The 12,728-nt window shown below is 38.1% G+C and overlaps 2 protein-coding genes across 2 annotated transcripts in view; both read right to left on the reverse strand.

Moving 5' to 3' along the window:
* Positions 1 to 244: 244 nt before the first annotated feature.
* LOC106513218 (ribonuclease-like 3) lies at positions 245 to 1,140 on the reverse strand. The gene is made up of 3 exons (XM_014001938.1): positions 1,100 to 1,140; positions 954 to 1,012; positions 245 to 732 (listed from the first exon to the last, which is right to left on the reverse strand). The coding sequence occupies exon 3, from the start codon at positions 723 to 725 to the stop codon at positions 297 to 299; it is 429 nt and encodes a 142-aa protein (XP_013857392.1). The 5' UTR covers positions 726 to 732; positions 954 to 1,012; positions 1,100 to 1,140; the 3' UTR covers positions 245 to 296.
* A 717-nt stretch (positions 1,141 to 1,857) lies between these two features.
* Positions 1,858 to 12,728, reverse strand: part of slit3 (slit homolog 3 (Drosophila)) — a gene marked incomplete in the record, with an annotated part of 256,337 nt that continues 245,466 nt past the window's right edge. The window contains 5 exon segments of the mRNA XM_014001945.1: positions 1,858 to 4,518; positions 4,601 to 4,806; positions 5,019 to 5,176; positions 5,625 to 5,785; positions 6,261 to 6,415. Of these exon segments, the coding sequence (XP_013857399.1) occupies positions 4,265 to 4,518; positions 4,601 to 4,806; positions 5,019 to 5,176; positions 5,625 to 5,785; positions 6,261 to 6,415 (934 nt within the window).

The following is a 12,728-nucleotide window of genomic DNA, read 5'->3' on the forward strand; positions in this document are numbered from 1 at the left end:
CTATAATACAGCATAATTAAATATTTTTCAAGTTAAGTATTTACAGATCCAAGTTTAGTTTTTTTAACTATAAAGATTTTTTTTTTTTACCTAAAAGTCCACTATGCTTACAGGATGCCAGTACAGGAAACAGTATGCTTCCTGCCATCTAATATAGAAATGTCAACTATAGCATGTACTTTTATTTCTAACAGAATATATGACTTTTTGCACACATACACAACACACACCCTTAATGCAAGTGTAAGTTGTTAATTTTGCTTTATTTAATAACACTGAGGCTCACAACAAACCAATCAGTTGCCAAAAATCACGTCTTCATGAAAATGCACAGGTAGGTCACCCTCACAAGCAATTACAATTCTCCTGGTGCGGCTCTGACCACGGTACTGACATCTTGGACGTCTGGCTCCTTCGTTTCTCAGTGTGCAGACAACAACATCAAAAGGTAGCAAACTTCTCCTCTTTTGACCGTACGGCTCTCCTGCAGCTCCACAAATTGGTTTAACAAGGCCGGTGGTGGCTCGGATGAAAGTATTGGTGTCCTTGCACTCGTTGCTGTCAGTTTTGGAGATGCGGCGCTGGCTTATAACACTGTCACACTGATCAACCCTCATATTTGCATTTATGTGTTGGTTTATAAACTTCCTGTAGCTTTCGTTTCCATGTGTACCCTGACAGAGGATGGGGGTGAAAAGCAGCAYAAATGCAAATGGGATCTTCATGATTTTCCTGTAAAACAAATGATAAATCTATATATTATAAAAAATGAAGAAGCACAGCAGAAACTTTTTTCTACATTCAAAAATATATAATAGTTAAATAATTTTGTGATCTTTTAAGAAATACAGAACATTTAGTAATGTTTTAATGAAATATAATGAGACTGTTAAAATTTGATCAAAACCTATCATAAAAACAAATTTGAAAAATAAAATAAAAAACACACAAACTTGTTACTGTAACTTCAGAGCAGGCTCTGTGCTTTTAAGCAAATAATTCCCCCTGTGAACTAAACAGAAACGGATAAAAATCAAAACAGTTATTTTTGTGAATAACTATGCCCCTCATGTATCCTATTCCATAAAACATGATTTACCTGAAATCTCTGAAGCAGTGACAGCAGCCAATGACAAGTCTCAGTAAACTAATGGTTCTTTTATAACGATCAGTTGGACTTTGAATTTTGTAACGTCCAGACAGAACAGGAGGGAAAATAATGGGGGAGGTGGTACATAGCCCAGTGGATAAATGGGTGGATAAATACACAKATAGATAACTTTGTTCATTGAGAAAACAAACAAAAAAAAAAGATGTATTTAAGTAAGCACAAGGACACTACTTAAAATGAGCTGAACAAACAAAAAAGATGAGCTCAGAACAAGGGATAAGCACACAAACAGTTCAAATTCATRGTTTGGTTGATGTTGATGCAACATCACATGTTTACTGATTACAGTAGATGTTTGTGCAGAGAGTGTTTTTATGAACACTGCGGCCTGAGACTTTTTGCATCAGACTTTGTAACCATAACCACAACTTGAGAGCTCATCAATTGCTGCTTTGCAATCACCACATCCAACATYCTGTGAAACACAAATATATCTTCTGGGTGATTAGATTTCTGTTTGACCGAGGACTGAGAAATGGTCAACCACAGAGTTCTGCAGTTTGGACTGAACTTTTACTGCATTTTACTGAAGCAAATGACATAAAATAAAAGGTACTTAAAAACAGCTTTCTGTTGTGACAGAAAATAGCTACRTTAAAAAAGGTCCTACTTTCACAAAGACACAAGCTACATTTAAATTATGCAGAAACCTTAAGAATTTTAAGAACTCAGACACTGAAGAATGCCATGGTTTTGATGGTAGTTTAATTTCAACATTCAACAAAAGCAACTATTATCATCAATAATATTCTAGAACTTATACATGTGAGTGAATACAGTTATTTTTATTGCCAATAACTAGGAGCTGAGGTGTTTTATTATGTTCACAATGAAGAACCAAACCTTTAGGAACAGGTCAAGAGGGCATGAGAAGATAAATGAAGAGGAATGTGATAAAGGCACAGAAAGTGAAAATTATTGGCTGGACAAAAAAAAAAAAAAAAAAAAAAAAAAAAAAAAAAAAGGAGAGATTGCAGAGAATTGAAGAAAGCAGGTTGTGAGGTTAAGCTACAAGAAAATAAAACACCAAGAATTAGACAGATGGAAAATCATAATGTTGACAGATAAGAATATTGACAYATTACTAACTCCAAGTAACAGAGCTGTAAATAACTGCAAAGATGCTGAAGTAGATTGCTTCTGTTGTAAACAAAGTATTAATGAATAAAGTAAACAGTACAGTAGTAATTACATATWCTTGCTTTGCTATACTTGAATTGTATTAGTCAACATTTATGTACCATTGTGGAGTTATAGTTGTTTCAACTGTGTTGAAATTATATTATTAAGATCAGATTCTGTTTGAAGGTTTTCAGAGGCCCCACTTGTAACATGTTAGAAAATGGGTTTGTTACGATCAAACTGAAGACCTCAGTCTTTGGTCAACAACTGCAAGGCACTTTTTAACCCCCATTAAAAAATGTCAGAAGATTTTTTTTTGTTTTTCTATTACTTTTGATCACATAATTCACCAAACACTGTTAGAATCGGGTGCTATAGTAAATACTGTAACAAAACCCGTGGAGGGAACAGAAAACTTCTTCATATTACACTTTCACATTCAACAATACACCATGTGATACTTTTGACAGCAAAGAATCCACCCTAAGGATTTAGCATCATTAAGAGTTTTTTTGCTTGATCTGTTTTTTTTTCTTTTTTTTTACAAATAATTGTCAAGATGTAGGTGAGAGAGATCACTAAAAAGGCATAATTTCCTTTTGGACGAAGGCCACTGTGTAACTTTGATTATGTCATCCTGAAGACAGGCGTCATCTGTTCCATCAACATCTACATACAATGATGAATCATTCAAGAGCAGCTAATAAACATACTGTTGAAACACTTCTGAACTTAAAAAMAGATGACCTAACACTTGCAAAGTTATGAATGGTAATGTCTTTGTTTCTGACTATTTAAGGCAAATGCAGTGGACTTTGCTGTACAGAGAACTTAAACTGCTCTCAGACTCACTCACAGAGAGCACAAAGTAAACAATAGGAAATGCTGAATTTACTCCTTAAACTACAGTAGTACCTTTCCATTTTGCAGGTTTACTGCAGTGATGCAACAGAGCATACATAAGAGCATAAACATTAAGAGACACTTTACAACAGTTTTTTGTCATGTCCACTTGTTTCATTAAAAACAAATCTGTTTTCACTCAGGCCTAAATTACAAGCATCTGTGGCTCATTGGGGATTGCCTCTTTTTTGAATCCTAGCAGGCAGCAGGTTCAGTGGAATGTACTGTGATTTTCATTTTTCTCGTTTTGTTTCGGACTCATAATAAACTCAGATTTGAATCAATTCAAACCTGATTCGGCTCCAAGTCTGGTGCGCAACAGCAAGATACAGAATGACACAATGTTAGGACAAAATGTTAAAACATCTCTGTGAAAAGAGTCTTTTGGGTGARCTCGCCCATGAGGATGGTGTCCATTATATAGTGAAGCAGGTTAGCAAGGCACGTACAGTTCCCTTTGATCCTCCAAGATGGAGGACAATGAAAGAATGCCATCTTCTCCTTGTGTGGAACCATGAAGCTTCTTAGAGTCCACAGCCTTCCACACGTATCAGCACTCACATTACCGTCATGCAAATAGACTTCAAAGATATAAATTCATTTGGTTAGGTTAAGCATTTATATAGATTAACACATCCATTAAAGTTCATATATTTTTACGGAATGTTAATCTATTTTTGCTCTGTAGTTCTTTCTTCTTGCAAAGGAGAAAATACTTTTATACTATGTAACATTATATAATCAACATACAGTATTAAAAACAGTCCTTTTATCATCTTAGAAAAAAATCTATAATAAAAATAAGTTCTATGTTTTTTTTACTCATATTTTACAATATATTTTCTCTCTGTCAAAAACACACACACACACATGTCCGATATTTGTTTTCCTTATATTTGCGGCTTTTCTTGACAACACGTTGGCAGCGGTCAAACAGGATGTGGAAGTTGTTCATGGAGGGCTGGTGTTTATCAGTGTGGAAACAGTCTGAGAGTCTCGTCGACATTTAGAGTTCACGTGAGGGCAGCGGCGTGCGTTGCAGAACACAAAAACAAGCGGCGGGTGCTGTTACAACGAGCATTTGGAGCAACCGCACTCCAGCGCCGTTTCCATCTCCTCCGAGTACGAGGTGCCGTCGGTGCAGCGGAAGACCACTTTTCTCCGTCTGGTTTTGGTGACTCCGCAGCAAACACCGGGGGGCGCCGATGCCTGGCAGGATCTCGGGCAGTCCATGCGGGGGATCTTGCTGGTGGACGTGCATGTTCTCAGGGCTTGGTGGCGCTTTATTTGCTCCCTCACCATTTCGCCCTGGCATGTGCGCTCTGCAAATGATGGGAATTGAGCTCATGTTAGCAAAACTGCCACCTAAAATATATACCGTACTTGAATCCCCCACTGTGTTACCTGTGTCACAGGTTGGTCCAGTGTAGCCCTGTTGACAGTGGCAGACAGGTTCTCCTCTCTCTGATACGTGACACTCCCCTCGTCCGCAGCGGTGCCCCCTGCAGGCTGGAGGTTCCTGCTGTCGATCACAGTACTGACCCTGGTAGCCCTCATCGCACTGGCAGCTAAAGGACTGAGCCTTCATCACACACAGACCATGAACACATCTAAAGCAGGAGGAAGAGGAAGTGTAAAAATATGTATTGCGTTAATGGAAAGAAGTGTACTACTAATGGATGTTTTAAGTTTGTTAGACACATAATTTAAAGGAAACTGTTGGTCATGTGAGTTACCTACTAAACTTTTCTTATGAGGGTTTTTACAACAACCATAAAAAGCAGATTAAAAATATTTCTTATTCTTTACTCTCATGGCTCACCTGTTATTCTGACAGGGATTAGGGGCTGTCGTCTCCTCACAAAGGGCCCCACTGTGCCCTGGAGGACAGTCACAAGTGACCCCCATTTCCCCTGCCTCTCTGCAGGTACCCTGTGCACAGATGCTACAGGAACGACATCCAACAAGAATGCCGTCACCCTGATGAAAGAGCAAGAAAATGAAATAACACTTAGCAAAGTTCAAAAGGTGTGCTCTTAACCCGATTAAACATTTTGATATTTATTTAATTTCAAAGTGTTTAACAACAATTAAGTGTAACTCTATTGGCCATATCGGCATCTATTCTTTTTCACTGCCTAAATTTAGATCAGTAAGTTTGCCAAACAAAACGTACAACTTATATTTAAGAAATTATTACTCTTAAAGGAGTTTGAATCACATTTTTTGGTGCATTTTTGCCAAAATTTAGATTTTTTTGTTGACATGTTTGTTATCTTCTATATGCAGGTCAGAATTCAATATGATGAAGACCAAACTCCTCAAAAAAACTTTAAACATGCTTTTTAATAACCCTGATGAACATTAATTGCCAGGCAATTTGCTTCCAAGTATAAACCAGGATGCCTTATTGCAAAACCCTGCTTGCCTTGCTTTCAATGCTGTGCAACTGCCCTCTTCCTGTTGATGTGAAACTCAGGTCTTGGGTCTCTCCGTTGATCCGAACATTATGAATGCAGCCGTCAAAGGTCTGAGGGGAGCGCTCAGGGGCTTGACGTAGACCTGAAGCCGCCACTTGGGACGGTACACCTGGGAATAAAACACAATAAGGAAAATTATGGACACAGGATTAAGAGAAATGGGAGCTGTAAATGAGAAGATGTGGAATAAAAACGACAGAAAATCAAAAGAAATATACAGAATAAACAGGGTTACTTGATTAACAAACTGATAAATAATTTCATTCTCAGATGGATCAAACAGAATTAAGGCATCAGTGCACTTACTATCGCACAATGCTTTTCTCTTTAGCTATCAAAGGCATGCCTTGCTCCCTTTTTTGAGGACTAGTTAAGCAAAAACAGATTTCCATTTCCTCACCACAAGCCTTACTGGGATTTAGTGTGTTGTGTATTTATATGTTGTTATGTATAGGTACCTATCCATGGCAAACATGTAATCAAAACCACATAAAGGCAGTGGAAAGCAGGCAAAAGTAACATCTGTGTGAGCTATACATGCGACTTCAAAATAAGCATGTGTAAATGTATCCGTGTGCGCGTACCCCCTATGTAAAGTTGAGTGTTGTGGTCACTGGAGGGCTGGCGTGCTAGCTTGCCCAGGCTCTTCGGGGCACCATTATCCACCACCAGGCTCAGAGAGCGGTTCTGAATCAACAGCTCGATTGTGTGGAAAAGTCCGTCGCCGACTGACTCAACGCTGCAACAAACACAAGGAAAAAAAAAAACAGAAGTTTAGAAGAAGGGTTTAGTGTTTTTTCTGGCTATGATGAGTCCAAAAATATTCTAAAAGATTTAAAAAGAAATGGGAGAACAAATTGTAAATGCCAGGCTCCAAACACACTAAAGTCAAACATGTTTTCTTTTGTTTTGTTGTGTTTGCAAATCAACCAAACTAAATGGAAAGAAAWGAGAGAAATCTGGGTTGAAATGCTCTTCACAGACATGAAATAACCCAATTACTTTCTCGGTGCGCTGTTCGTTTGTTAGAGATTATAGTGTGCCCCTTGATCTAGGTYATGGTTTCTTAACATGGAGGCTGAGGTCCGCAATGGATCCCCCCAGCAGCACATGGGCTTGTTTACACTGATGAGTTTAAGCTTTGAGCTGAAATTAGATTTAAACAATTTAAAGGCTGGACTCAATCAGTTTGGATCACTGTGGTAAAGAAAGAAGCTTTTATACTATAAATAATGTTTTGTTGGCGACATGTTTCCAGCGAAGCAAAGTTAGCAGCAAGTTAGGAYCTCATGACCTTTTGCATTACGTTTGACCCTAGATTGAGAGTGTGTGTTTATATGTGAGTGTCTGAGATTCTCCCTGAAGTGTTTTTTTTTAATATATTTTTCTTTTGCAGGACGGCAGACATACACCAATAGAGACAGTGGTTTGGCAAAGCCAAAAGAAGGGGGAGAACATGAGGAAGTGAGATGTAGCTGGTGGCGTGGTGGAGTTGACTATGCCTCTGTTCACCCAATTTCTCACAGAACATCAAAACCAGAAGAGAATAAATGGAGTTAGTCTTTTCACTGGTGGTCTGCTGTGAACTCCAACCACTAAAAACTGAGACAATACTTCCTTTTGTCTGCAGCCACTTATAGGATAACTAGCTTAAGAGTCTGAAGCCAGACTTGACTGACAGTGTTTTATAGACTGGTCAGATTACAGTAATGTTACATTAGTCAATAGACTGAGCTCTGAGCTCTGGCTTTGAGCTCTTCAGAAGGGTGGGGTAGTGTAAGTCATACTGTTATAGTATAAAAAAGTGATCCATGTTAAAAAATACAGAAAACAAAGGAGACCAGGTTTACAAAATACCAAAAAGCAACATTTTAGCATATTTATTTCTCCTGTATACAACAAGGCATCTAAACTAAGACTKTCATTGAAGACTCAGCACTGATTAAACATTAGCAAACATTTAATAACAGTCTCAAACAGGCCTGTTGCAACCAAGCAGAATGAYAGTTTGGGTTCATGAAAACTAAAAAAAACTTGTTTTTCTTGTGCCATGTCATTTCTACATTCATAATAATTTGCTATTTTATGTTTCTATACAATCTGATCTGCTTCTCTCATTTCTTTCATATGGTCTGTTTTCATTCTCAAAGCTTATCATGGCAATAGTTGCCTTGGACACAGAAGTTGTTCTGATACCAAATATCCACTGGGTGGCAGTAGGTAAACAGTGTGTCGAAGCTCAAGAATCTGTAAGCACCAAAGTGTGGGAGAAGTTTGTAAATTAGTCTACAACAGACCTTTGTATTGTTTGAAGTGGATATTCTCAAGAAGCTGGCAGAGTTTTTTTTTTTTTCTTTTATGAATAGAACAGTTAGAGCAAACATATGAGAAATCTGGAATGTTAACAAATTATCAACAAGGACTATTTATTATTTTATTTTCACGAGCATTTATTTTGACGTGTGCTAACTAAACTTCATAGTTTCTTTGTTGGTTGAGCTTGCCTTGTGCACAAACCATCATGGGATTCAATAAAAACAAAAACACAACCAAAGCAGAACTTTCCCAAACACATTGTAATCACACAAATCCTTAAGGGATGCCAATTTCCTATTCCACAATCTCAAACGAGCACACATGCACACACACATAAATAATCATAATCAAAAAGGACTTCCTGATACTTTTTTTCTTATAAGTGTTTAAATGTAATTACAGGCCATTGGCTTTATCTCAAAGCTAAATAAATAAATTAAATAGAGAACATAAATAAGTACTTGCACTTTTATTATTTCTCAAGATTTTTCTAAGCACTACTTCCTGTGTCATGTCTGTGGTTATACTATATATTGTATGTATAAGTACAAATGCAAGAGATACTGTAAATGTCTACWTAACACTGTATTAATTTCTTGTTCTTGTCTTCAGTGTACTGGTTTGTGAGTGTGCAAAGTTAAATGTGAATGCATCTGCATTTATATTCATGCTCATGTTTGTTTCTTTAAGAGCTGAGTTTAATTTAAATGATGCTTACCAGACATTTATCGGAAATTCATATTACAGCAGTAATTTCATTGGTGGGGTGACAGCTGAGCTGCAGAGGCAACAGGTCCAGGAGAGAAACACAGACATCTTTTTTTTTCTCAATGCTTTCCAGCTCCACCTGGGATCTTAAGCCAAAGAGGATATACATAATTCCTCCAGCAGGTTTTGGGGCTGCCCCAGGGTCCCTTCACTGTGGGACATGGTGGGAAAACCTCAAAAGGATTTGTCCAGGAGGCATCCTAATTAGGTCCTCAAACCAGAGCACACAGTGGCGTTAGGCCTTTTCATGCAATACCATTGAAGCTGGCGTGATGCCCTCTTTTGTCAAACTGTCTGATTATATTTGTCTGATTATATTACAGTCGTTTAGTAAAAATGTTTTATGAATTAATCTGCGAAAAAAGTCAGATTGGTAACAAATAAGGTGACTCTCACAGGGAACACCTATCCTGCTGTTGGTGGGATCGGCTTGTCTTGTTTTCTCTCATCCCACTAACATTCTTTGTAACAACCTCTCTAGATCATTTTCGCTTTTCCCCCATTCAGTCATCCATCATCTCCTCCCCCCACCTCTCCTCCRTCTTTTCTCCTTCTCCTCTTTGTCCACTCATCCATCCCCACATCTTTTTCTTTCGCTGCCTCCATCGTTCTTTTTCTTCCCCCTTTATGTACCCATCTATCCTGCATCCCTCCCTCTGTCATTTGCTGATGAATAACAGAAGAAGTGCTCTCTTTGACCTGATGGGAGATTAGTGTGACATTTAGTAAAGGCCACCACATTAATACTCAACAAACACATACCTCGCAACCCTCTTCTCCACACACAAATGTTCATTTAAGACTAGGCATGCATAACCTCTTTCAACTGTAGCTAATGAGGGCACAATGAAGGACTTGTACACCTTGTCTTGTCTCTTCAGATGTCACCGTTTCTTTTCTATTTCAAACCCAACCTATTTCCCAYAGCCACACGTTTTCTTTTTTCTTTTATTTATTCCCATCGTCATTTTCTCTGTCCATGCAGTTTTTGGTTTACTTTGCTGAAATCCTATATTATGAGTTTCTTTCCCCCTCTTTTTCCATTGTTTTTTCTTTTTTTATTTTAATTTCAACTGAGCAGTTGTTTGTATGTGTGTATTCACAATGTAACTAATATTCTGTGTCCATGTTTGTRCATTTGTGTTTGTGAGTTTATAAATCTGATCCTTGAGTATTTCCTCTGTCCTTCTCTGCTCTCTTCTTCATGAACCTAAACAATTCCTGCGGTATTCCAGCGGATAGCGCGGACCAAGCATTTTATATAGAAGGAAATGAACTTATTGCATTTGTTCGCACTCAAAGATACACATTATGGTTTTGATAAGGCTTACCAAACAAAAACTGTAAAATGTTTTGATAAAATAACATAACAGCGAACCTTTAATCTGGTACATATCCATAAATAGAACACTCAAACAACCCTAATCCGTATGCCAAACACAAATTTAACTCATATGGTTGTTGCAAAACTGGCTTACCACAACTCTTCTTCTGGTTCTCAGATTTATACACAAGATAGGAGAACCAGAGATTGTTCATCTGAAGGACTGGCATTGGTCCCTGGCACTTAACTGTATGACCGCAGCGACTGCATGGACAGTGCCATGTTTGGGATCTGCCAGAATTGCTGTGCTTAGATTGTGGTGGATAAGGAGCTATGCTGTTCCGAACAGCACAAGTTCAATCGTGGCTTGGTGTTTTAAGCTTGCCATGTGGTTCGAGTAAGTGTACAATGTATTTGGAATTTCGGTCTGATAAGATAGGTCACTTGMAATCCAAAGTTAGGCCATTCAAAAATACGCTGAAGTTTGTGGTAAAAATGAGGCTCATAAATGAGGACTGGCTGCTAAACATAATTTGTAAAGTGCAAAATTTATGCTCAGACAATATTTTTTTGTTACCTCCGCCAAGGGCGAGGTGATGTTTTCGGTCGCGTCTGTCTGTCTGTCTGTCGTTCTGTCTGTGGACAACATTACTCAAAAACTTGTGGACAGATTGTCGTGACATTTTTAACACATGTGGGTACTGGGCCAAGGAACACACTGTTACATTTTGGTGATGTTCTGCATCACGATGCGGATACAGGATTTGTTTTTCTTTTAACACTCTGAGATSGGCAAAGCTGTGATGCTTTCACAGGGCTTCTGTAAAAAAACAGTGAGCTGGACTGAACAGCACGGACTTCACACTTTATAAAAGTAATGTTAAAACCAGATTTTATGATGAATAACTTTTTGCCATAATGTGTGCATTTTTATGCATTTGGTGCACATTTACAGAACGTTTTGTGACCAGGAAGTGCGTGACTGCACTATGAAACCTATTTTTCCCATTTCCTCAAACACACCACATTTCCAAAACAACCAATCAAAATAGTTTCTTGCTATTAGTCTTGTAAACAGAGAGCTGCCGGGCCTCAAGGTTTGGGGCAGGAAGCACTTTATAAAGAGAGTCAAACCATTACAAACTCATACAAGGAGATAAAACAGACGTTTTACATGGTGAAATGTGACTGATGAAAACTTAGGAGCTTAATCCSACACCAGTTTGACCATGAATAATGTCGGGTGACGAGTTTGACTTTTTTTTCCCATTGGACTCCACCGAGAAGAAATTCTGTGCAAACTGCCTGCTCAAATGTTCGCTATGTCAGAACTTATTCAGCAAATGTGTTTCCATCTCTGCTTTTGCACATTAACTCTATTACAGGATGGGGGAAATTGGTCTTGGCAGAGGTTTGCACTCTCCGAATGCTTCTAGTTGTTCATATAATCTTCACTTTCTTGTGTTATTTTTTTTCTTCTTGTATTGTCACCAATAGTTTTGATGGTCTGTTTATTTCTATTAGCCACCACCTTTCTTTTTGTCTATCTGTCTTGCAGGCGTGACCCATGTCATGCTAACAAGACTAGACAAGGATATTTCTCTCACTCAGTCTACAGTTTACTCCTCTGCTCCTCCCCCTTTCACTCCATCCCTTGGCTCCTTCTCATCCATCCAGCTGTTCAACCAAATTTCACGCTCCTTTCATTTTGACTGCTTCTATTCATCAGTTTTACCCTGTCACGTTGATCAATCTGCTTTTTTCATGCATTCATTTCTTCCTCTGACTGCTCTTTTCTTTCTCCGACTCAACCATCCCCATAGATTGAATTGAATCTTATTTATAGTCATTCCCTCCTTTTTTTTCTTTTCAATTGCTCCTTCCCCTCTAATCATCTGTTCACCTATATGTTTTTGATTTTGAAATGCGTCATGTCTCGTGAACACACTTTTTCAAGKTGAGGTCACGCCAGGTCAAGTGTTTATGACTCAAACATTTTGACCAAATCAACTTCTAAACAAGTTGGATCCAAATAAAATAAAACTAAATGTCACAGCAGAAATTAAAAGACTGCAAACATTCAAAGCGGGGCAATCTGGACAAACATGAAAGAGCAGCAAATTGTTGTTATGACTAACAAAACTTTCTGTCTCTGCCCAGATCACCTCATGGCATACATCAGTTTCACTGGGCTACCTCACCATCATGCTGAGATTAACTCAACAAACTAAGTGAAACCATTACTATTCTGTCACTGATGTTAAAAGACAAAAATAAATACTTTTTTTTCCACACAAAATTACTCATGGACAGCTAAGAATTCACCACAATATAACACTCTTATGAATACTGACACACACTAGAAAAGAAACTGCAGGAATAATCCAACTATAGCCTGAATTACATTATTTGCATCTCCATGTCAGTGACTACAGAGCTGACAGAAGCAAACCAGAATGCATATGTGGATMACATGTGTTGACAAATGCGTAATTTGTCTGTTTATTCAGCACCAAATGTGGCAAATCCATAACCGCCTGGTTGTCTGCTGTCTATATAACTTCTGCATGGTCATTAGCAGTGCAAATGATAATACCACTGCTTCAATAAACTGGTTTTTAAACTGGCTTTGTAAATATATATA

Source organism: Austrofundulus limnaeus, unplaced genomic scaffold (assembly GCF_001266775.1).
Source record: "Austrofundulus limnaeus strain Quisiro unplaced genomic scaffold, Austrofundulus_limnaeus-1.0 Scaffold11, whole genome shotgun sequence".
NCBI classification, from domain to species: Eukaryota; Metazoa; Chordata; class Actinopteri; order Cyprinodontiformes; family Rivulidae; genus Austrofundulus; species Austrofundulus limnaeus.